Source organism: Serinus canaria, chromosome 26, assembly GCF_022539315.1.
Source record: "Serinus canaria isolate serCan28SL12 chromosome 26, serCan2020, whole genome shotgun sequence".
Lineage (NCBI taxonomy): Eukaryota > Metazoa > Chordata > Aves > Passeriformes > Fringillidae > Serinus > Serinus canaria.
This window is the reverse complement of record NC_066339.1, coordinates 1,645,979-1,670,330: the sequence shown is the minus strand read 5'-3', so window position 1 is coordinate 1,670,330 and position 24,352 is coordinate 1,645,979. Positions and strand designations below refer to the sequence as shown.

Below are 24,352 nucleotides of genomic sequence, written 5' to 3'. Positions count from 1 at the left end.
TCACTCGGCATCCTCTGACTGCAGGACATCCCAGAACACATCTGCCCTGTTTTTGTAGTGCTGCTCCCTCTCCCCTGGCTGGGTCCTTCCCATGCTTTCCTCTGCCCTCAGATCATTAACCTCTTTGTGGCTGTCATCATGGACAACTTTGACTACCTGACACGGGACTGGTCCATCCTGGGACCCCATCACCTGGACGAGTTCAAGAGGATCTGGGCTGAGTACGACCCCGAGGCCAAGTGAGTGAGGGTGGGTGGGCAGCATTGGGGGGGGGGGTGGTGTTTTCTGGGGTCCCCCATTGAAGGGAGGAAATGATGAATCTGACTCCATGTTTTTAGAAGGCTAATTTATTATTTTATGATATATATTACATGACATTATATGATATGGCATTATATGACATGAAATGACATTATATGATATGATATGGCATTATATGATATGGCATTAAGTGATATGATATGATATTATATTCATTATATACATTATATTTATTTAATTATATTTATTATATTATATTTATTATATTATAATTGTGCTATACTAAAACTATACTAAAGGATAGAGAGAGGATACAGACAGCAGGCTAAAAGATAATAGTGAAAACTCATTACTCTCTCTTCAGAGTCCAACACAGCCTGACTGTGATTGGTCATTAAGTTAAAACAATTCACCTGTGGGATAAACAATCTCCAACCACATTCCAAAGCAGCAAACACAGGAGAAGCAAATGAGATAATTACTGTTTTCCTTTCTCTCTGAGGCTTCTCAGCTTCCCAGGAGAAGAATCTTGGGCAAAGAGAATTTTTCAGAAAATATGGCAGTGACAGGGGTGTTCCATGGAGGGGACACGTGCAGGCAGGGTGAGCTGTGGCACTGCCTACCAGCCAGCTTCCAGCATCTCAGAGGTCAATGTGGACTTGCCAGAGTTGGTCCAGGTTTGATAAAAGCCATCAGGAGATCTGGGACTTTCAGTTTGAGACTTTCAGTTCCCTCTTCATCCAGCTGTGGTGAGGCTGCCAACCCTTCCCATGCCACTGCACCCTTCACCTGCTCCCCAGGGCCACAGGGAACAGCTGCTTTCCCCAGGAGGAGCAGAGGGAAGGGTGGGGATTTGCCCAGGGATCAGCCCCCAGAGCAGCTCCCCCAGGTGCTGTCAGGCAGGTCTGCTGCCTCTCTGCTGAGCTGCTGTTTCCTCTGCAGGGGGAGGATCAAACACTTGGATGTGGTGACTCTGCTGAGGCGTATCAACCCTCCCCTGGGATTTGGGAAGTTCTGCCCACACCGTGTGGCCTGTAAGGTAAGAGCCAAGGTGGTGCCGAGGTGTGTGAGCACAGGGACGTGTAGGAATGTGTCCCCTGTGGATGGAGTGACCAAATTATTCTTTGTCTGCTTAAAAAGGCAAAAAGCCCAGAAGTTTCTCTCCCAAATTAAGTACAAAGACACCTCATTGGACCTTTGGGACTTCACCTCAGACCTGGGATTAGACAGAGGCCAAGAGGTCTGGCCTAGGTAATTCAATAGAAAAAGGAGAGAACAGAGGAAATAATCACTTTTGTGGGGTGTTTTAGCAGGAGCAAGAACCTCTTGCCTCTGACTCGGTTTTTCTCTATTATGGCTTTATTATTTTGCCTTTTATTAAACCTTTTTCTGTTTCCAACACTACCTCAGAAGCCAACCTGCTAATTTGATGCCATTCTGGGTAGCTGAGCTATCTCAGGTGTGATGGGTTTCTCTGAGAGCTCACAAGCCCTGGCTCAAAGAGTAACACATCAGGGCACCTTCCTCAAGCTGACACTGTGTCCTCCTGGCAGGCTGAGTGACATCCAGCCAGCTCATACTCTGCTCTGACCTCTCCTTTTTAACGAGGGGGGTGATCTGGGGGGCAAGGAGAGGTGCTACTGACAGAGCTGAGGTGGGTCAGCTCCTGAAGATCAGGACTTGTCTGTGCTCACCTCCTACTTCAAAGGGCTGGCACTGATGGGCTGGCTCTGCTTTCACTGCTGGGGACCCCCAGGGCACCCTGCAGCTGCTGCAAGAGGGCACTGCAGGGCCTGAGTGTGTGGCTGTGTCAGCTGGGCTGTAGAGCTTGTTTCCAAGAGCTGATGGTGCTTAGGGAGAAGGAAACCCCAACTTTCTCAGCAGAAATACACTTTTCCTGGCTTAGCTCATTCTGAACAAATCTGTGTGAGGCTCATGTGTAACATGCATGAGCAGGAGCTCAGGCACTGGTGTAATCCCTCTTGGGTTTTGGGCAAACACATCAGATTTGATCCCCAGATTCCTCACAGCAGCTGGAACATGTTTTGGAGTAGGGAGTGCAATGCAAAATGACTCCCATCTCTCTGAAAGCGACTGAGGGGGGGGGTTCAGCCTGGAGAAGAGGAGGCCCAGGGGACTTTCTTGCTCTCTACAACTCCCTGACAGGAGGCTGAAGCCAAGTGGGAGTGGGTCTCTTCTCCAAGTAACAAGTGACAGTCCAAGAGGAAGCAGGCTGAAGTTGATACCTGAGAGGTATCAACTGAACCATCCAAGTCTGAACCATGAGAAGTTTAGGATGGATATTGGGGAAAATTTTCAACAAAAGATTGGCTAAGCCCTGGTTGTCTAGGGCAGTGGTGAGCTTCCACCCTGGAGGGATTTAAAAGCTGTGTGGATGTGGTGCTTGTGTCCATGGTTTTTCTGATGGCCTTAGCAGTGCTGGGGGAATGGTTAGACCTGATGATCTCACAGATCTTTTCTAACTTAAACTGATCCATTATTTTCTCTCATGGCACCCATGCCCCTGCAGGTTATTTCCCCCAGCTCTAGCCATCTCTTGCTCTGGTTCAGCTGCCTGGGACCAGGGATGTCACTGCCTCTGGCAGTTGTGGTGCCAGGGGTGATGGGCCAGGGAACTCAGGCACTTCTCTGTGGGACCAGCCCCATCCCTGTGGACAAACCCTCAGCCCTTCTGTTATTACCCATCCCGGGGGGGCAGAGCCCCTGGGTGCCTGCATGGCCCTGCTCAGCCCAAGCCTGGGGGGTGTTACCAGTGCCACCAGTGCCACTGCTGGGCAGGGCAGGTGGGGATGGGAGGGCTCCATGTCCTGAGCAGACCTTTATAGTAGAAACAGGTGATTCCCCAGCCAGGGAATAATGTGCTCTGACTCCATGAATCAGAAGGCTGCACAATTGCTTTATTAAGCTATTCTATATTACACTTATACTATGACTATACTAAAGAGATACTATACTAAAGAATACTAAAGAGAAACCTGTGACTGTCTGAGACAGTCAGGACACAGCTTAGACCCAATTGGCCAAGGAAACAAAACAACCTTCAGCAATAGGTGTCCTGTGGAAACCCAGAGCACAGGGAACATTTCTCTGTCTGCTCTGGGGTGCCCTGACCCCCAGGGGAGCTCTGACTTTGACCCTCATTCATGGAGAAAGTTTCCTAAACTTCAAGATAAACTGGAATCCACAAAAGTGTGAAACAGATTCTAGAGAGCAGTGTAGGTGTGTCACTGGGTGAGAAATGGAGGGTTTGGGGATTTTTAGCGTGTTGTGGATGGAGGGCACAGGGTGTCATCCTGGCTTCTTCTTCATGCTTCTTCTTCCTTCTTCTCCCTGGGTTTGGGTGGCATTTTGTAATTGGGCAGAAAAGTCCCCACTGGGGGCTCTGTGGGATCAGTTATTGGGTTAAAAGGGAAAATAATCCAGGTGTCAGTTCTTAATTGGATAGTTTAGTTTTAAAAGACCTTGGAACAAGAGATTGTTGGCCATTTTGTGCCTTCTAATGAAAAGGTGCTGAACTCACAGTAGTGAGGCTGTTTTACCGATAAATAATAAACACCTGAGTCTGAACATGACCAATCATCTCAAGTGCCTTCAGTTCAGCCCCAGAGGAACCCACAGCTGGTACCCTCACAGTGTCCAATAACCAAATCACTTTCACTAAACAATCTCCATAACACATTCCACATCTGCCAAACAACAGGAGCAGCTAATAGAAATAAGAATTGTTTTCTCTTCTTCTCTGAGCTTCTCAGTGCCTTCCCCAGGAAAAATCCTGGGAGGGAGAATCATGTCTCTGTCTGCTCAGAGAATGTGAATGCCACAGCCCCTGGGCAGGCCAGGCAGGGAGCCTGGGGGCTGCCAGGCTGCTCTGGCCCTGCTCACAGGGTTGGTTTGCTGTGCAGCGCCTGGTGTGCATGAACATGCCCCTGAACAGCGACGGCACCGTCACCTTCAACGCCACCCTCTTTGCTCTGGTGAGGACTGCCCTCAAGATCAAGACAGAAGGTAAGCAGTGATCCTGGCTGCCTCTGCAGCCCGACAGGGAACCTTCCTTGTGAATTTCCCTTGTTTGACTTTCACATAGACTGAGTTTTGTTGTTGTCTGGGACCAATTGAATAACAACCATTCATTAAATTCAAATAGAAGACATGCAGTGTCAACATTCCGGTGTTGCCTCAAGCAGGAGAAAGTGCACATTAGGTTTGGAAAGAACACAGTGATGGAACATGATGAAAATTTTCCACTGTGCATGAAAACCAGCCCCATGGCACCTTTTAATGGAAATCTAATGATGTTAAGCTAAAAGAGAGCTAAAAAGAGTGCTTCATTCTTCCAGCAGCTGAGTATTGGCAATGAAGATGTTGAAATTTAGGAAAAAACCTCTGGTTTAAAACAGATGGGAGGACAAGTTGTGGTTACTGCATCTGTCCACAGCTTGTTTTTACAATTATCAATACCATAATATTACAAGTGTCCTCGATTGTATAGGAACAGGTATGGTGCAGTTCCTTCACTTAGAAAAGCCCACTGTCCATAACTGGGTGTGGGTTACCATTCCCCCAGTGGCCAGGGAACTCAGGCACTTGTCTGTGGGGTCAGACCCTGTGGACAAACCCCAGCCCTGCTGTTATTGCCCATCCCAGGGCAGCCAGAGCCCCTGGTGCCTGCATGGCCCTGCTTAGCCCAAGCTGGAGGATGTTATCAGCTGATGGCCACGTGTGGCAGCCCTGAGGAGCAAACCAGTGCCACCAGTGCCACCCTGAGCAGCTCAGGAGTGGGGCTGCTCCAGCTCCCATCCTTTGGATGTAGCTCAGGAGAGGTGCTGAACCACAGAGCTGAGGTGGTTCCAGAAGATCAGGACTTACCTGTGCTCCCCTCCTGCTTCAAAGTGTGGCAGGGATGGGCTGGCTCTACCCAGAGCCCTCATTGCAGGGACTCCCAGGCCCCTGAATTTACCTGTGCTGGGGAAGAGCTGCTTTCCTTCACCCCTTCCTTGCCAGCAGCAGCAGAGTTTGCTGAGCTTTGCTGTGGGAAGGTGTCCCAGCAGCTTATTGTGGGAATAAATCAGGTGAGACTCCATTTTCTCCATGGTGGAAGAAGCCCATTCTTTATCCACATCACCGGTTTTTATACAGTTTTACAGACCTCGTGTGGGACTCCAATTGGTCAGGAGCTTTCTTGCCAATTCTTTATTGGTCAGTAAGAAGTTGTTATCCTGTATTGACTGTCACTCAAGCCCCCAGTGTGTACATGCAGGAAAAGTGGTTTGTGAGAGATAGTTCTCATTTTTCTATCTAACAGTATAAAAACACTTTATACAGGTGCAAGCTGTTTTTTTCCCAGGAATAGATTATGAACTGCTCACACCAGGATTGCTCTCCCATGGGAACTTGCAAAGGGCTAGCCTGACAAAGGGCCAGCTGCTGATTTTAGGAGAGCAGGCTTGATTTTATGAAGCTTTTCTTTATGATTTTTACCTTACTGCAACCCTTGTTTGTGTGCCTGTGCTGTGAGCATCTCTGGGCAGGGCTGGGCTGGACAGAAGCCAAGGCCAGGCAGTGGTGGCTCCTGGGATCAGTTCTTGGTGAGCCATGGTGCTTCCCTCTGCCTGGGGTGGGAGCTTGGCAGCCTGGGAGGAGCACAGGAGATCTTGGAGGTAAACTGGGATTTCAGGAATGGTGAACCCTATGGGAGCACCAAAGGGGAGGTCAAAACCTGTGAAGTGCTCTGGCTGAAATCAAAGCCGGTCTCTTACCAAGCTCGCCTTTGTTGGGTGGGGAGACAGAGAGGAGCTGTCACACCCAGGGTTCTCAGGCTTTGTCTTCACTCCTGTTCACACCCCTGGGAGTGAACTGCTCTGTCCTGCTGGTTTTCCATGTGCTCTTTGTTGATGGAGTGACAAAATTATTCTTTGCTCTTTTAAAAGGAAAGAAGTTTAGAAGTTTTTTCCTTCGATTAAGTGAAAAGACATTTCATAGGACTTAGGGGACTTCACCTTAAGGATAGCTAATTGGACAGCACCAAAAAAGTCTTGCTTGGGCAATTTAGTAGAAAAAGAAGTGAATAAAGAAACTAATTGCTTTTGTAAAGTGTTTTACTAGGAGTTAGACTGTTTCACTTTTGACTCAGTTTTTTTGTTTGTTATTTTGCTTTTTATTAAACTTCTTTGTTTTTAACACTGCAACAAAAGGTATTTTGTTGATTTTTCTGCTTCTAAGGGTAGCTGAGTTATTTTGTGTGTTTTAGGCCTCCAAGAGCTTATTAGACCTGGCTCAAGGAGGCTATTATAACATTTCCTCACAGGTAATTTTGAACAGGCCAATGAGGAGCTCAGAGCTATTATCAAAAAAATCTGGAAGCGAACGAGTATGAAGCTTTTGGACCAGGTTATCCCACCCATTGGAGGTTTGTCCCCAGGTGTCCCTCCCAGAGGGACACAGCAGCTCCTGCTCAGGGTCCCACTGCTCCTGCCATGGGGATCCTGGGACAGGCAGAACCATCAGGTTGGTTTCCTCCCTCCAGATGATGAGGTGACAGTGGGCAAATTCTATGCCACTTTCCTGATCCAAGAGCATTTCAGGAAGTTCATGAAGCGCCAGGAGGAGTATTATGGGTACAGGCCCAAGAAGAACCCTGTGGAGATCCAGGTTGGTGTGTGGGTGGTGCTGGAGGGGAGATTCTCCCTGAGGGAAGGGAAGGGTTTGGGAAGGGTTTGGAAGGGAAGGTTTGGGAAGGGAAGGTTTGGGAAGGGAAGGTTTGGGAAGGGAAGGTTTGGGAAGGGAAGGTTTGGGAAGGGAAGGTTTGGGAAGGGAAGGTTTGGGAAGGGAAGGTTTGGGAAGGGAAGGTTTGGGAAGGGAAGGTTTGGGAAGGGAAGGTTTGGGAAGGGAAGGTTTGGAAGGTTTGGGAGGGAAGGTTGGGAAGGGAAGGTTTGGGAGGTTTGGGACGGGAAGGTTTGGGAGGGAAGGTTTGGGAGGGAAGGTTTGGGAAGGTTTGGGAAGGTTTGGAGGTTGGGAAGGTTTGGGAGGTTTGGAAGGTTTGGGACGGTTTGGGAGGGAGGTTTGGGAAGGGAGGTTTGGGACGGTTTGGGACGGTTTGGGAGGTTTGGGAAGGTTTGGGAAGGTTGGGCAGGGAGGTTTGGGAGGTTTGGGCAGGGAGGTTTGGGAAGGTTTGGGCGGGAGGTTTGGGAAGGTTTGGGAGGGAGGTTTGGGAAGGGCGTTTGGGAGGGAAGGTTTGGGAAGGGCCGGGAGGGAGGTTTGGGAGGGAGGGAGGGAGGTTTGGGCCGGGAGGGCAGGGAGGGACGGGAAGGGCAGGGCAGGGACGGGAAGGGAAGGGAAGGGAAGGGAAGGGAAGGGAAGGGAAGGGAAGGGAAGGGAAGGGAAGGGAAGGGAAGGGAAGGGAAGGGAAGGGAAGGGAAGGGAAGGGAAGGGAAGGGAAGGGAAGGGAATCCCCCAGCCTGAGAGACTCAGAGAGCTACGGGGAGCCTGTGTCTCATGCCTCTGGAAGTGAGGTGCCCCAGGTGAGCCAGCACTGACCTGGCCTTGCGTCCCCAGCCCTGAGGGGACCCCAGTGTGACCTTGGTGTGCAGGCTGCAGGTGACTCAAAGCAGAGGAGGGCTTTGACTCTCTGCTCCACTCACTCCCGTGTAGAGATGGCCTGGCAGGATCTGGTGCCTCACCAAGGAGTTTTAACACCTGGAAAGTTCCACCCCAGACCCCTGGCTGTGCCAAATGCTGCTCATCCCAGCCCTTACCCACCTGGTCTGCTCCAATCCCAGGGCCTTGTCCCTGCTCTCCCCTCAGCAGGGTCTGACAGCTCCATGGCTCTGGTGTTCTCTCAGCCTTACAGAGCACCAGGGGGAGGGGGTACACGTGGCTGGCTTTGAGGGGGACCCCTGCAGTCAGAGAAGCCTGCACAGCAGGCCCAGGGGGTGCTGGCTGAGGGTTTCTGTGCCTGGCCAGAAGGCTGGGATGTCCCTAGGCACTCCTGACTTTGTAGGGAGGAAATCACCTGTGGAGATAAAAGACCAGGACCCAAAGGAGCAAAACAAGGAAAGAGCCCAGATCAGGGACAGAGACTGCCCTTGGCTGTCACCTCCATCGGGGTATTCCCTTTTGGGGACAGCATGAGCCCAGAGACTGTGGGACAGCTGTGGGAGCAGTGCCACCAAGCACAGCCAGCTGTAGGCTGTGACCCATGGCAGGACACCTGGCAGGGGGAGGGTGCCAGTGCTTCCCTCTCCAAAGAGCAAGGTGAGGGTGATGGGCTCACCCAGCCCTGCCTTCCTGTCCCCTCCAGGCTGGGCTGAGGAGCATTGAGGAAGAAGCTGCTCCTGAAATCCATCGGGCCATTTCTGGGGACTTGACTGCAGAGGAGGAGCTGGAAAGAGCCATGGTGGAGGCTGCCCTGGAGGAGGGGATTTACAGGGTGAGTTCAGCCTCAGGGCACTGCACAGTTTGGTGTCCCACCAGCCCTGATTTCAGAGTGCTGGTGGGTCAGCAGGCTGCTAGCTCTGAGGGACAGTCTGCAGGGTGTGGGCCACAGGGATGAGCAGCACTTCTGTCCTTTCTGTGAGCATCAGGACATCCTGCTGCTGTCATCTTGGGCAAGCTGCTCTCTGCCTCAGTTTCCCCTCTGTGGAAGGAGCCAGCCCATGTGCCTGGCAGGGCTGTGCTGGATAGGTACCTGCTGGTTTGGAGGTTCCCACTCACACCTTCTGCCAGGCTCAGGTGGGGACAGCTCTGGTGTCACAGGAACTGGTTCACATCCATCCCTGGGAGCCTCAGAGACAGCCTGGGCAGCTGTGGGGTTGCAGATTTCCTTCTGTGTCCCCAGGTGCCACCACCTCAAGCTGTCCCGCAGAAGTGACAGGATTTGTCACGGGCTGGCTTATCCCAGTGCTGCTTGTCTTGGTTTGATCAGCCAGGTGCCTGCTAAGGAGGGCAGGAGCCTCCCCTGAAATGGAAAATGTAAACCCCCTCCCTCCACATTGTTATAATTTTGAAATCAAGGGGCTCTCAGGCAAAGATATGGGAGCAGGAATACTAGTTTTTTTTCTAGGAAAATTAAAAATACAAATGCAATAAAACAAAAACAACACTGCCAGAGTCAGAACAGGCTCTGCCCCACTGTGTGTCAGGGTGGTGGCACAGTCCCATCCCAGGGTGGCACAGTCCCATCCCAGGGGGGCTCAGGGTGGTGGCACAGTCCCATCCCAGGGTGGCACAGTCCCATCCCAGGGGGGCTCAGGGTGGTGGCACAGTCCCATCCCAGGGTGGCACAGTCCCATCCCAGGGGGGCTCAGCCCTCCTGCAGTGCCAGCTGTGGTTCTGCTGGAGCAGGGATCCTGCACAAGGGGGGAGTTTTCCTCTGCAGCTCCAGGGCTGCTGGAGATGGGCCTGCTCTCCCTCTGGGAATGCAGGGCAGCAGAAAGCTGCTCCTCTGGGAATGCAGTGGGCAAAGGCTGCTGGGCTGTTCCAGGGCAGATTGGATCCAGGTAGGAATGCTTGGCTCCTCCCCTGGGCACAGCATCTCCCCATGGGATGGTGGAATTTGATCAGCCCTGCAGGGACACTCAGTGGCCATGGACAGCAGAGATCTCCTGGAGGGAGGGTGGGCTGTGGGAGAGATAAAGAAAACTGTCCCATGAACAGCAGAGAACTGCCCAGCTCTGACAGATGGGGATAGAGTGCGCACCCCCATTTCCAACCTGAGACACTGCTGCATGGCCATCAACCCTCAGTGCCTCAGTTTCCCCACCTGAGCAGTAAGCTTTGGGGACTCTGTTCTGCAAGGCCTGAGCAGAGCAATCACTGTTTCAAGGTGGGAATGGCCCCAGAGCAGCCTGGAGCTCCAGGCTTCCCCTGATGCCCTTCCTGTTGGTTGCAGAGAACAGGTGGCTTGTTTGGCCAGGTGGACAGCTTCATGGAGCCCAGCAGCCCCCTGCAGCCCCAGGTGGCCAGCCAGAGGCCCCTGCAGTTCACCGAGGTGGGCAGTGAGGACCTCGACTCTCCTGTGTTCCTCGATGACTTCCCCCAGGAGGGCAACACCAACATCAACAACGCCAACAGCAGCAGCTGGCTGCAGGGGTAAGGGGCTCAGCCTCAGTGTGCAGGTGAGGAGGGCAGTGCTGGCCCTGCCACCTCCTGCCCTGGGGCTGTGCTGGCAGCTGGCTGCATCCTGGCCTGGCCAGGGCTCCCATCCCACCATCCCTCATCTCAGTGCCATGAGCATGGAGGTGGCAGCAGGGCTCCAGGGGCTGCAGGAATCTCCTCTGCCCCTCACCTGCCAATCTCTGAGGGCCAAGGCTCAGGCTGGGGCCACCAGCATGTGCCTGGGCACAGGTAGAAGGGACAAAAATGACCAATGTAAGAGATGGACTTAGTCCTGCTTCTTGGGGTCTCCACCCTGTTCATCCACCCCAGCTGTCCCTAGATGTTTGTCCCCCCAGGCTGGGGAAGGGGGAGGGCTGCACCCCCAGGTGGAGCTGGCTCAGTGTGTGTGCCCAGCCAGGCTGACCCACTGCCTGCCCTTGCCAGGGTGCACTATGAGGATGAGGTGCTGAGGAGGACGGTGCCAGCAGCAGGCAGGCGCCCGGCATGGGGTGAGTCTGGGCTTTGTTCTTCTTCTGGGGCAGTGGGACCAGCCCAGGGGCCAGGGCAGGGGAAGGGGCTGATGGTGCTGGGTGGAAGGAGCAGGTGCAGGCCCCAGTAAGTTGGAGGTTTGCTGAGAGCACTGAGCACAGCAGGGTCTCTCTGGAGAGCTCCAGGACACCCTTCTCCCTCCTTCCAACCTTTGAGGTGATGAAACATGGAGACAGTACCTTAGCTTGAGGAGCACTGGCCATCCCAGTGGCCAGTAAAAGAAAAAGTGGCCAGACCATGTTTATTTCCTTAAACAGGGACTTTGGGTGCTGCTGAACTCCTAAACCCTTTGTTTCCCCCAGTCTAGTGAGCGTGGTCCCATCTCTGTCTGGCAGTGGTGTCCTTGTTCCTGTACCCATCTGATGGATGTTGAGATGCCAGAGGAGGGCAGAGGGCAATGAGGCTGGAGAGGGGCTGAGAACACAAACCCTGTGAGGAACCACTGAGGGAGCTGGAGGTGCTCAGCCTGGAGAAAAGGAGACTTAGGGCTGCCCTCATCACTCTGCACAGCTCCTGGAAGGTGGCTGTGCTCATCTGGGGCTGGGCTCTTTCTCCAGGCAGCACTGATAGAACCAGAGGTCATAGCCTCAGGCTGCACCAAGGGAAATTTAGGTTGGATATTAGGAAAAGGTTTCCCACAGAAAGAGTCATAAAGTTCTGGAATGGCTGCCTGGGGAGGTGGTGGAGTCACCATCCCTGGTAGTGTTTAACAAAGCCTGGATGTGGCACTGGGTGCCAGGGTTTAGCTGAGGTGTTGGGGCTGGGTTGGACTGGATGATCTTGGAGGTCTCTTCCAAGCTGGTGATTCTGTGAATTCTGTGATGTCCCCACCCTTCCCTCCCACAGAGCACAACCGCCCCATCCCCATGGAGAGGCTGAGCAGGAGGAGAGGGGGCACCTCTGGGGGTCTCTCATCACCAGGGCCACTCCTGCCCCAGCAGGTAAAAGGGGCAGTGCCTGTCAGAGGGGATGTGGAATGTGTGGGACACAGGTGACCCTCCCTCCCTCCCATCCTGGGACTCCTCCCTGCCATCCTGGCACAGCTGTGCTGGGAAGGAGCCCCTCTCCAGGCTCATTGTGTGAATCCAGCCTTGCTGGAGCTTTTCTCTTGGATCAGCCTGGAGATGCAGCTGGGCTCCCACCCTGCTGCTGTAACAGCTCCATGGGGAGCTCCTCAAACAGCTGGAACAGCTGGAAGCACATTCCTCTGGCTGTCCATCTGCCTCCAGAGGCAGAGCAGGTAGAAGGGGTGCATCAGATCTGGCCACAGTGCCTCAGACCTGGCACATGCCAGGGCTGGTTCCCTGCTCTGTGTTCATGTGGCCCTGCTGCTCCCATTTTGGGGGTGCCCTGGACCCAGGAGCTCCAGCAGGATGGCATTGCCTGTCCAGGCACTGGGCAAGACAAGGGACAGAAGCTGTAGCCCCCACACTAAGGTGGGAGAGATCTTCCCTGGGCAGTGTCCCAGCACACATTGCAGCTCTGTGCTACTCTCACCCAGCTGCCCACAGAGGATGGCACTGTGACAGGAACAGCATCCAGCACCAGGTTCCAGCAGAGAGAAACTGGTGAGCCAGGAACATCCTCCACCCCAGCCATCACCTTCCTCATTCAGGAGGTAAGGCAAGGGCACAGCTTGGCAGAGGGAACAGCAGGGATGGCAGGGAATTCCAGGGATAGATACCATGCTTGTGCCATGATGGGAGACTGGGGGGCACAGCTCAGCCACAAGGATGAGCAGCAGGTGTGTGCCAGCACAGAGGGCAGAAGGGAGGAGAAGAGGGAGGGAGGGTGGGTGCCTGCAGCCAGGGCAGTGCCCAGGCTGAGCACCCAGGCTGTGCTCTCATCCTCTGCCAGGCTCTGATCTCCGGAGGCCTCAGGGCTCTGGCCCAGGACTCGTCCTTCCTAGCAGTGACCAGGGATGAGATGGCAGCCAGCAGCCAGCTGGAGGTGGATGAAGTGGAGAAAGCAGCCGTGGAGCTGCTAAAGGGAAGAGAAACATGGCAGGGCACAAAAACTGGCTCTGCCCCTCTGGACACCTCAGCTGTGGCACCGGGCAGATCCCCAGGGCTCGGTGCAGCTCCCTCCCAAGAGACCATCACTGCCACTCGCCTCTGAGCTGTCACTGCAGTGCCCAGGGCTCTGTCTCAGGGGTGCAGGAGCAGAGCCACCCTGTTCCTGCTTCTGCCTGGGGTCCTGAACAGGTCTCTGGGATGCTGGAGCAGAACAGGACAGTGCTGTTCCAGCAGGGTCTTTTAAGGGCTGGACAGGTCATTAAAGTGTTCCTGCTGTGTGATTCTGGGTGCCCCTCCTGTCCTTCCTGCCTGCACAGCCAGTGGAAAGGGCTGCAAATGCAACACCAGGTAAAACCAGAGCTGGCAGTGACTCACGTGGGAGCCTCCAGTCCAGTCATTTGAGGTTGCCAAGCTCTGGGGATCTCCTGATCCCAGCAGCTGGACCCTGCATCCTTGTGTCTCTGCTGGAGCCTGCAGTCAAGTCTGGCCTGTGAGAAGATGTGCCAGGAACTGGGCTGCAAAATGGAGCCTGGGGTCTTCTTGGCTCCCTGTCCCAGCTGTGTGTGGAGCTGGGGAATGGGGCAGAGGTGTGAAAACATGTGTGGGCTGGGGCAGCAGCCCTGGGGCTGGCCAAGGGGAGAGCTGGACACTGTGATGCCATTTCTGCCCCTTCCACTATCTCCACACTGTGCTCTTGGGGTCAGGCATTCCTCCCAGTCCCTGGGAAGGTCTCGTTCAGCCCTTGCCCTCCATCCCACAGCTCAGTGGGGCATGGGCCAGGAGAGTGTGAGCTGTTCCTGCAGTGCTCCCAGCTCTGCCTGCTGGTGCTGAGCAGGCTGTTCCTCTCTGGGCTGCCCAGGGTGCCCACAGTGCCCACCATGGGGTCAGGGTGCTGAGCCCTGGCGCAGCCCCATCTCCCAGCCCAGCTCTTCAGTAGGATCACACTCCCCAGGGCCCCCAGCCCAGCCTAACTGGGAGCTGGGGGGCTCTTGATCACCTAATATATATTAAAATGCAGAGAGTGGATGGGTCCCAGGGGAGGAGCAGATCAATGAGCCAGCCTGCTCCCCAGCATGGCTTTTATTGACTCAGTCAAGGGAACTGCCTGAGCTCCAGCTGCAGCCTGAGCAGCAGAGCCAGGCTGGTGCCTGCCCATGGCAGTGCAGCTTCCCCCACAGCATGCAGCCAGCAGAGATGGACGGTGTGGGGGACACTGCTGCACCCCTTCCTCTTGCTTCTGTGCCCTGGGGCAGGAGCCACCCCCCCGACACCCACACCCTCACACACACGCACACACACACACACCCTGGTGGAGGAGCACGGGGGCTGGCAGTTCTGCTCTGGCAGCTGCTCTGCCAGGGGGTGCCAAGGACACCATGGGGTCAGTGGTTGTGGTCTCCTGGTGGGTTTAGGGAGATGCAGAACTGCATGTATCACTTGGGTGGTCACTGGAGGCTCTAAACATCATGGGTGACACTATGGTGGGGACAATAGCACTCTGCACCTCTGCTGCTGATCTAGGGCTGCACAGGGGATGATTTGCTCTGTCCCAGGTATGTGTGTGGTGTGTCTTTCTTCAGCTGATCCTGGCTGAACTGAGGGACAGGTGTGATTTGTGGTACAGCTGGCATGTGGGTGGGAGAGAAACAGCAGGAGACAGTCACTGCCCCTCTCTGCCTGGACTCTGAAGAGTCCAGCCTCAGGAAAACCAGCAGCTCAGACTGAGAACTGCACTGTGCACCTTGCAAACACAGGACAAAGAAAGAGGAACACCAGCTCCTCGCATCCTTGCAGGAAGGCAGACAGGCCATGTCCTGTCACCCCCACGATTTTGTACCAGCACACGGTGTCCTGGGACTTACCCCTGCCAGCAGAGCTGAGGAGCTCCTGCAGGATGCAGAGTCCTGTGAGTGCATGGCCCATGGTGCTGGCACCTTAGGAGGGGCACACACGGGCATGGGCTGAAGGGACCCAGACTGCAGAGCAGAGGGCAGGTGCTGGGCTCTGTGCTGGGCACAGCACTGCCTCACCAGCCATCAGCCACCAGCTGCTAGCCATCAGTGCTGTGTGTCCTGGCTATCCCTCTCCCGGGATACAGCCTGGGCTCCTCCATAGAAACCTCTGAGTGCCTCAGTTTGCCCTCGTGCTCCATTGCTATTTGCCCTGATGTTGACCCCAACCTGCAGGGCTGGGAGTGCCCTGCAGGTCCCACCTTGCTGGAAGAGCCTTCCCTCTTCAGAGCCAGGCCCTGTGTCTGGCCCCAGCATGTGAGTGCAACTCAGGAAAGGCAGAACAGGGACTCCTTCAGCTCCCCAGTGCTTGTCTGCCTCCAGCCCTGCTCTCTGATGGCCTCTGGATGTGTATCCCTCACCTGCCTCCTGAGACCAGCTCCAAGGGCCCTGTAGGCACAGCTCTCTGCGCACTGCCCTGTGCTGGGTGGGTGCCAAGCTTGCTGTGCAGACCCCAGCCCTGCAGCAGGGACTGTGCATGCTGGGGAGCTCTGCTGGCACCTGGCACCGTCCTGGTGTGCCACGTCCTCTGAGGATAGACTCTCCCCAGCCTGGGACACCCCAAAGAGCTGCCAGGCCCCGGTCGCGAGGGCTCTGACAGGAGCTCCGAGCTCAGTCCTGCCCTGCTCTGTGTCCTCCTGCTCCGCGGTGTCACCCCCCCAGCACCAGAGGGGACAGGATCCGGCGGAGCCGAGGAGGAGTCAGAGCGATGCCAACCATGTGGAGACAAGCGGTGCGGTCGGGAGCAGCCCCGGTAATCGCGGTACACCCCGGTACATCGCGGAGCAGCGGAGTCGGCAGCGGGGCCGCTGACCCGGCAGAGGGCAGCAGGGGCTGCGAGTGTGAGTGTGAATGGGTGTCAGTGCCCGCTGCGTCCGTGTGTCCCTGTCCGTGTGTCAGTGTGTCCCTTTGTCCGTGTCCCTGTGTCCGTGTGAATCTGTCCCTGTCCGTGTCCCATTGTCCTGTGTCTGTGTGTCCCTGTCCCTGTGTCCGTGTGTCTCTGTCCCTGTCCCTGTGTCCCGGTGTCCGTGTGTTCCTGTCCCTGTATCCGAGTGTCCCTGTCTGTGTGTCCCTGTGTCCGTGTGTCCGTGTCCCTGTGACCGCGTGTCCCTGTCCGTGTGTCTGTCCCTGTGTCCGTGTCCCTGTGACCGTGTGTCCCTGTCCCTGTGTCCGTGTGTCCCTGTCCGTGTCCCTTTGTCCTGTGTCCGTGTGTCCCTGTCCCTGTGTCCATGTGTCTCTGTCCCTGTCTCTGTGTCCCGGTGTCCGTGTGTCCCTGTCCCTGTGTCCGAGTGTCCCTGTCTGTGTGTCTCTGTGTCCGTGTGTCCCTGTCCCTGTGACCGTGTGTCCCTGTGTCCGTGTGTATGTCCCTGTGTCCCTGTCCGTGTGTCCCTGTGTCCCTGTCCCTGTGTCCGTGTGTCCCTGTCCGTGTGTCTGTCCCTGTGTCCGTGTGTCCCTGTGTCCGTGTGTCCCTGTCCCTGTGACCGTGTGTCCCTGTGTCCCTGTCCGTGTGTCTGTCCCTGTGTCCGTGTGTCCCGGCTCCGAGCGGGTTCCCGCGCCCTCCGCCGCGTGCTCGCGGTCCGGCCCTGGGGGCGTGTCTTGTCCCGGCCCCGCCCCGCACCTGGGCCGGTCCCGCCCCTCCCGCGGCCCCGCCCCTCCCGCCCCGCGGATGCTCCGGGGCAGCGGCGGCCGCGGTGCCGTGCGGGGCCATGGCGGCCCCGGACAGCTGCGTGAAGGTGGCCGTGAGGTGAGTGCGGCCATCGGCGCTTTCCGCGGAGCGGGCCGCGCGTCCCGGGCTGCGCGGAGCTCGGTGCGCCGGGACCGGTGCCGAAAGGCGGGGCGGGCGCGGCAGCTGCGGCTGCGAGGCGGGGGTTGCTGGGTGCCCGCTCGGCTCCGACCCCCAGCCCGGGGCAGTGAGACCCCGCCGGGCCGGTCTCTGCCGCACCCCCGCGGCCTCGCCGCTCTCCTCCCCATCCCCCTCCGCACCGTTTCGGGATGTCTCCCCCCTCTCCCCACCGGCTCCCGCGCCGCGCAGCCCGGCGCTGCCTTCCCTCCACCCGCCCCCACCGCCCGCCATCCCCCGTGGCCGGCGGAGGGCGAGACCGGGACCCCCGGCGCCTCCACCTGCAGAGCCGGCGGGCGCCCAGCCTGGGCAGCTCCCGGCTGCTGCGCGGGAGGCTTTGGCCGTCCGAAGTGTCACCGGGATGCCGGGCATTGTGGGGGCTCCCTGCCCGCCTCCGCCCCCGCTGGGAGGTGGGAAGCGATGCGGTATCTCGGTGTCCTTTGTGCTGGAAACAATGCGCCTGCAGCCCCGCACCTCTCAGAAGAGCTGCTGGGGGCCTCGGAGCCCCCCGGGGCTCGGGGGGCTGCGGGAGCTCGGGGGGCGTGGGCCGGACAAGACCGAACCCCGCGGGAACGGTGACACTCCCCCGTGTCACCCTGGTCTTTGTGAGCGCCGTGCCCGGCCCGTGCACGGCGGCGGGGCTCTGCCGCTCCCGGCTCCTCGAGAGGAAGGAGTCCCCGCCGAAAGAGGGGATCCCAATCCCACGGAGCGGCACCGCGGAACCCTGCCCGGACCGGGACCGGAGCCGCCGTCCCGCGGGGGAAGGCACCGGCCGACCCCGCTCGCCCCGTGCTTGTGCCGGGGCAGCCGCATCTGCCGGGCCCGTGGTGGTGGCGGAGCGGATGGGACCCCGTGGGAGCCCGGCCCCGCAGCCCGTCCCGCAGCGGACACGCCGTGCCTCCCCCCGCTCTGAGCCCCGTGCCCCCGCCGGCACGGGCAGGGCGGGCTGGCGGCTGCGGGCACCGTGCGGGGGTCCGGGGGGCACTGCCCGCGCCCTGCCTGCTCGGAGCGGCAGCACAAAAGATGCTGCTGGTGCAGCGGCAGTGATGGAGGGAGAGCGGTGGGTGTGGGGCTGTGTGTGCGTGTGCACGCGGGTGTGCGGGCTGTGTGCGTGTGCACGCGTGTGTGTGTGCACCGCGACACCTCCCAGCTCCCCCTGCCCCTCCATCCTGCTCGCCCTCGCAGCAGCCCCAGGGGATTTTTTGCCGTTCTCCTCTGAAAAGGCCGAGGGTCGAGGCCAGGCTTTGGCTGTGAAGGATGGGGGAGCTGCAGGAGTGACGGCAGCCCCTGCTGCGGCTGTGCTGGGGTGGCTGCACAGGGGCAGGGGGCTGTGCCAGGACAGAGTGTCTGTGCCAGGACACTGACCCGGGAACCGACTTAATGCCGACCGTGGGGGTGGGATTTCCTCCTGGCCGGACTCTTCCCGTCTCCATCCTGCATTTCTCTGGAGATGATGCCTTTTAACAGCATCCTGGGGATGGGGTGGGTGTCCCGCGGCATGGCGGCTGTGGAGTCCTTTCTGCGGGGCTCTCCAAATCCCTCAGGTCCCCTCCAGCCCTGGTGTCCTGGGCTGGCTGGTGCCTGGCTAGGGGACCGCAGCAGGGAGGTGGCTGGGGTGTGCAGCATTGCAGTGGGGCTGGGGCGCTCATGGTGAGGATCCAGGCAGGGGGGAGAGCTCCAGCCCTCTTGCACCCCTTCCTTGAGGGAGTGAGCCAACATCCCGCTCAGAGCAGCTGGTGAGAGCTGGGCACACGGCGGGATGTGGTGCTGGAGGTGGGTCGGGAGGACAAAGGAGCAGGGCTGGCAGCGAGGAGGCTGCAAACAAAGCCTTCAGGTTATGACGCCGTGCAGGAAGGTGGCTCTGATGCTAAGCTGAGTGTGCAAAGGCTGAGCTGCTCTCCCCGCAGACCACCCACCTTTTCTGCCACAGCAGCCCCGGGGGGCTGGGGCTGGGTCCCCTCCTGTCCCGGGCTTGGAGCAGAGCGAGGTTTTCCTTTGTCAGTGCTGGTGACACCCTGCCGGTGGAGCAGTCAGGCTGCAGGATTCTCTAAGACCCTTGAAATAAACCTGCCTCAGATCCCTCTTTCAGCCGTCACAGCACAGAGGAGATTGAATGTTTCTGGGATGCAGCAGGACACGGATCAAAGCTCCCCTTTTGTCCCTTGATAATAACATGAATGGGCCAGCTGTGCTGTTTCTTTGGGGTCTCTGTGTCTTTCTTTGGGGTCTCTGTGCTGCTGGTGGGAGGGAGGTGGGACCTGGGGAAGGGCCAAGGACACTGGGAAGTGATGGTGGTGTTGCTGGGGATGATCCAGCTGATGTCAAGAGGTGCCACAGCCATCAGGACCCATCTCTGTGGTCCCAGGGGGGGAGGAGTAGGGACAGTTGAACAGAGATGCTGATCTGTGCATCCCAGTTCCTGCTGATTGCCTTGATCTGGCAGGGGAAGGTTGGAGAGATGCTGTGGTGTTTCACTGTCAGCCTCACAGGCTCCCATCTTCTCCTGGAGACCCTCGTCTGCCCCCTTTGCACTGGGCTCCAAAGAGCCTGGGAGCTGAGCTGTGGGGACCTGGTTTAGGCTTCCCACGTGCTAGGAGGGAAATGGCTGGTACCTGCAGCAGTGCTGCTGTCAGCAGAAGGAAATGCAGGCCCAGCAGCTCCTCCTGGCCCAGGGGCTGATTTCTTCCTGTACCTTGTACCTACAGCTCAGAGCTGCAGTGTCTGCAAGGGCAGGGCTGGATCCTGCCCTGGCCCTCGCCCTCCCTGCCAGCAGGGTCTGCTTTGCTTGCCCCTTAGCCTGGAGTGTGACTCGTGAGTGTGTCATTGTGTCTCCTGGGGCAGGTTCCCAGTGTTCCTGTGTCTCCTGGGGCAGGTTCTGAGTGTGCTGATGTTTCCTGGGGCAGATTCTGAATGTGTCATTGTGTCTCCTGGGGCAGGTTCTGAGTGTTCCTGTGTCTCCTGGGGCAGGTTCTGAGTGTGTCCCTCTGTCTCCTGGGGCAGGAAGGAGCTGGCACCGGGCTGTGCCTCAGCCAGGCCATGCTGGGGCAGCGGTGCCTGCAGGGAGCTGCCTCCTGCCATGGTGGTGCAGAGCAAGGCCTGGGGGCCAACCCTCCTCAGCAGCAGCCGCTGCTTCCTCCTTGTAGGTGACCTTCAAACGGGTGCCTGCAATGCAGCCCGTGCAGCAGCTCCCCTCTCCTGCCCTCTCTCCAGGAGGTTTGGCTTGAGGCTTGGCACAGGAATTTGAGGCTGGTGCCCCTCAGCAGCCCCTGTCCCCACAGCCCCTCCAGGTGCTGCCAGCTCCTGCAGCCGCAGGGAGCCAGGCCATGGCACTGACTGTGCTGCTTGCAGGAAGCAGAGCTCAGCCCAGTAGTTCTGCAGTGTCAGGCAGGGCTGATGGCATGTATTGACCCCCAAGCCATTAAACTGCTTGGCTGGAGGCCTGAGTGGCCTGGCTGGCTGCAGAGCTGCTCCCTGAGGGCACCTCCAGCCTGGCTGCTTTGAGAGAGAGCAGCATCCCCTGTGCCAGAGCTGCCATGGCACTGAGCATGCCTGGCCTGCCGAGGAGACGCAGGAAACGGAGCTTGTGAAATTGGGGAAGGAAGTTGAGTCGTATTTCAAGTTTATTTAAACTCTGCAACCTCCAGTGCTCTGCTGCTCTCACGGCTGCCCTGCTGCGATGCTCTGTGGCCCTCACCAGAGCCTGTGTGTGGCTGGTGCCTTGGGGAGGGATTTTCAGCTCTTCCTCAGAGTCCCCCTGCCCTCATCTTCATACACCCTCGGGGAGGGACTCCCAGCTCTTCCTCAGAGTCCCCTGCCCTCATCATCGTACACCCTCGGGGTGCTCCGGCCAAGAGGCTGAGCTGGCAGTGGCCTGGTGGTGGGATCAGCTGGGCTCCAGCCCTAACAGGGTGCTGGCACCTCTGGTGCCCCATGGCTGGGGCTCTCTGCCTGCTGGGATGCTTTCTGTGAGCCCAGAGTGTCTGCTACCAGCTGGGGTCACTCGCTGAGGAAGTGAAGCTGTCCACATTAGCTGTTCTGGGGTGGATTTGGGTCCAGTGGAAAGGTGGTGTGAACCCAATTTGTGCCACTGTCCGTGCTGCCCAGGGGCCCCAGTGGGGAGAGGGAGGGTGCAGCCCTGGTACCTGCTGCCCTCCATCCCCTCCCTGCTGCAGCTGTGCCTTGGAGCCCTCTGGTGTGGTCCTGGGGGCCACTGGCTCTTGCCAGCTTTGGCTGATACTGGCCTGGCTTTGCTCAGCTGTTACAGCTGTGCAGGGAGAGATAAGGCAATCAATTCCACCCCAAGGCACGGGATGTGACTGTCTCCTGGAGGGGGAGGGGAAGGGGGGAGGGGAGCAGCCCATGGTGGTGCTGGGCACAGCCCTAGGGTGCTCTGTCTGCCATCTGCAGGGGCAAGGGCAGCCCTGATCCCAGGAGGCTGCTCCATCCTCAGGCTGCTGGGCTGGCAAACCAGTGCTGTGGGCGCCTAGCCCCTTCCTCTCCACCCTTTGCACCTGCTGAGGGCAGCTCAGCCACGGCAGAGGGCCCTGCCCCATCCTGTGGGTGTTCTGCTGCTGGAGCTGCTGCTCTGCTTTCATTTTGGGGCTCTGCAGCCCGCTGTGACTCGGGGCTGTGTGTTCCCAGAGCAGGGGGACAGCAGTTCCCCAGCCTGGAGGGAGCTTTTCGGGAGCACGCTGGGCTCTGGGGTGCTGAGCCCGGGTGTGGGCTCTGTGCCTGCCTCCAGCCAGGCACTCAATCGGATTTACAGCAGAAATGCTCAAAGGGGATGGAGACGTGGGGGGGGAGCAGGGCTGCACCCCCGGATGTGCAGCGCCCACAGCAAACAGCTCGGGCAGGGTTTGTTGCCTGCACACATCAGCCATGGCAGGGCACTCAGCTGAGCACCCTGGAGCCTCAGCAGAGCCCAGGGCCTCCCAAGGATCAGTCTGAGGACGGAGCCAGCTGCTGCCTCAGCAATGAAATTGGAGGCAGGAGAAAATTGCAGATGAAGCCCCAAACAAAGCTGTCAGAAACATGGCTCCTGGCCCCAGGGGAGGGAAGGAGATATCCTCTGTGAGCCCGGGGTGAATCACAGAGCCAGGCCTGGCCAGCGCTCTGCTGCTGTTCCTGCTGGGGGTGGGGGTGGCCCCGGTGGTCCCACAGGGCTGTTTCCTGCTGGAGGCTGTCAAAACACCCGATGGCACTGGATAAACAGCCAGCAGGTTTGGGATGTGCTGGATTGTGAGGGCACTGGATAAACAGCCAGCAGGTTTGGGATGTGCTGGATTGTGAGGGTGATGCTGCTGGGGTCTGCTGCAGGAGATCAGTCTGCAGGGGCTTCCTCTGCACCCTGGGCAGCTGCTGATGGGTTTTACTGTGGCTTGGTGGAAGGGACAGTGCCTGGCACCTGCCTGGCACCCCTTCCCTCTCTGGGCAGAGCAGGAGCCATCCCTGGTGCGTGCTTGTGTCCCCTGCACTGCTGTGGGGTGCAGGTGCCTCCTCTTGCTCAGGATCTGCCCCTCTGCTCTCTCCATGTGGGTGCCAGACAGCCACCACCCCCATTGCTAGGGAGGGCTCAGAGCTGAGCCCCAGCACTGGGGGATTCCCTTTCCCAGCCCTGCAGCTCCTTGCAGCCTGACATGGGTGGGAAGATTCCTTGTCACAGCCTGCTGTGGTGGAGCCTGGTGCTGTCCTGTGCCCTGTGGGGCTGTGGGCACCTCCCTGCCCGCTGCCCATGCCCAGCTTTGGCAGTGGGATGTTCCCATCCCTGCTCTGGGATGCTGGCAGGGAGCTGAACTGCTCCTCCTCTTCCCCATGCCTTCAAGCACCGAGTTCCCTGGCCCAGTGTTGCATGGCTGGCCAGCTGGTCCATGGTGCTGTGGTCTCTGCTCATCCATTTCTTCAGGCTGCACCTGCCTGAGGGGGGCATTAGGTCAAAATGTCCTCTGTTCCTTGTCCAGATGAGGGACTGCATTTGCTCCTGGGTACTTCAGAGTATCCCTGCTGGCCAACGGCTTGGCATTTATTTATTTATATTTATTTATAATTTTATTTATTTATTTATATAAATTTATATACATGCTTATTCTATAAAAATATTTGTTAATATTTATTTTATCAATGTATTTGTATTTATTTTATTTATATCAAATGATATATATTTTTATTCTATATATAATTGTATGCATTTATTTCTAGTTATTTTTATCTATTTATTTATTTTTATTTTTATTATGTAATTTATTTATATATTATATATTTAATTTATATATAATTTTCTGTATTTTTATTTCTTTTTATCCTTTTATGTATTTATATAAATACATATTATTCATATCCTTTTATATCCATTTATTTATTGATATTTTTATCCCTTTATTTGTATTTTGGGGAGGGGCTGGAGAGGCACCTCTTTTGTACCAGTTGCTCCCATGTCTTGTGGGCAGTTTTGCTCTGGTGTTCCTGCTGGGCTCTGGGGCTGCAGAGTCCTCTGCCCAGGTCAGGCTGTTGTTTCCTGGAGGGCCCTGGGAGGCTGCCAGCCCTGGCTCCAGGGCAGCCTTATCCCCAGCAGGGGCACCCCAAAGGGCTGCTGGGCTGAACTGGGACACGGGGACCTGGCAGGGGCTCCTGGGAAAGGGGGAGATCCTGTGGGTGGGATTTGCTGAGCTGGGGGGAAGGGGAGGCTCTGTGCTGGGGTGCAGAGCTGGCTCAGGGTTAGGGGAGGTGTGTCCCTCTGTGCCCATCAGCCTGGGGGTTGCTGTGCTTGGCAGGCTCAGGCTGATGGGCTGGCAGGGTCTGTGGGTGAGTGATGGTTTCCTTTAACTCCCTGTTCATTGCCACACTGCTGCTGAGGCTGGTTTTGGGGCTGCTTTGCATGGCTGGAGGGGAGCTGGGGCCCTGCTGGGGCGTGTGTCCCATCATATGTGCTGTCACACATGTGTTCCCACCCAGTGGTGTTTGGTGACACTGCACCCTTCACAGGTGACTGTGCTGGCTCTGTTGTGTGCAGACATCCTCGTGCTGCTCCCCTTGGCTGGGCTAAGGCACTTACAGGGGTGAAGCTGGAGTCCAGGGAGACCCCAAACTGCATTGGCTCTGCTCCCCTCTCCCCTGCACCCCCTGGGCCCTGCTGGGTGTCCCTGCCACAGGCTGGGTGTGCTTGTCACGGGCTGGGTGTCCCTGCTGGTCCCTGCCACAGGCTGGGTCTCCCTGCCATGGGCTGGGTGTCCCTGCTGGTCCCTGCCACAGGCTAGGTGTCCCTGCCATGGGCTGGGTGTCCCTGCTGGTCCCTGCCACGGGCTGGGTGTCCCTGCTGCTGGCCTGTGTATGTCCTTCAGCTTGCCATGGTCCCAGCACAGAGCAGATGGTGCAGCTCACAGCCCCGTGCTCCTGCCAGAGCTAATGAGCAGCACATGGTGCCTGCCACGGCCTGATTTAAAGGTTTCCCTAAGCCTGGGAAAGTCTGGAGTGGTGGATTAGGGGTAGCCCAGGGGGCTATGGGGTGTGAGGCAGGCTTGCCCTGCACAGGAGCAGGCTGGGTGGTGTTGGGGTGGGTTCCTTGGGGCAGG

At 57.4% G+C, this 24,352-nt stretch overlaps 2 protein-coding genes across 4 annotated transcripts in view; both read left to right on the top strand.

Annotated features, from left to right (window-relative positions):
• CACNA1S (calcium voltage-gated channel subunit alpha1 S) overlaps window positions 1–13,219 on the top strand; it is a 63,463-nt gene extending 50,244 nt beyond the window's left edge. For both annotated transcript variants that reach the window (XM_030232347.2, XM_030232345.2), the window contains 11 exons: window positions 112–239; window positions 1,204–1,300; window positions 4,185–4,287; window positions 6,587–6,688; window positions 6,806–6,930; window positions 8,579–8,707; window positions 10,169–10,368; window positions 10,819–10,883; window positions 11,770–11,864; window positions 12,425–12,541; window positions 12,781–13,219. In XM_030232347.2, the coding sequence (XP_030088207.2) occupies window positions 112–239; window positions 1,204–1,300; window positions 4,185–4,287; window positions 6,587–6,688; window positions 6,806–6,930; window positions 8,579–8,707; window positions 10,169–10,368; window positions 10,819–10,883; window positions 11,770–11,864; window positions 12,425–12,541; window positions 12,781–13,041 (1,422 nt within the window). In that variant the 3' untranslated portion in view covers window positions 13,042–13,219. The remainder of the gene's footprint in view (window positions 1–111; window positions 240–1,203; window positions 1,301–4,184; window positions 4,288–6,586; window positions 6,689–6,805; window positions 6,931–8,578; window positions 8,708–10,168; window positions 10,369–10,818; window positions 10,884–11,769; window positions 11,865–12,424; window positions 12,542–12,780) is intronic.
• Window positions 13,220–16,596: 3,377 nt separating this feature from the next.
• KIF21B (kinesin family member 21B) overlaps window positions 16,597–24,352 on the top strand; it is a 52,154-nt gene continuing 44,398 nt past the window's right edge. For both annotated transcript variants that reach the window (XM_050985112.1, XM_050985111.1), the window contains exon 1: window positions 16,597–16,691. In XM_050985112.1, coding sequence (XP_050841069.1) covers window positions 16,654–16,691 — 38 coding nt within the window. In that variant the 5' untranslated portion in view covers window positions 16,597–16,653. The remainder of the gene's footprint in view (window positions 16,692–24,352) is intronic.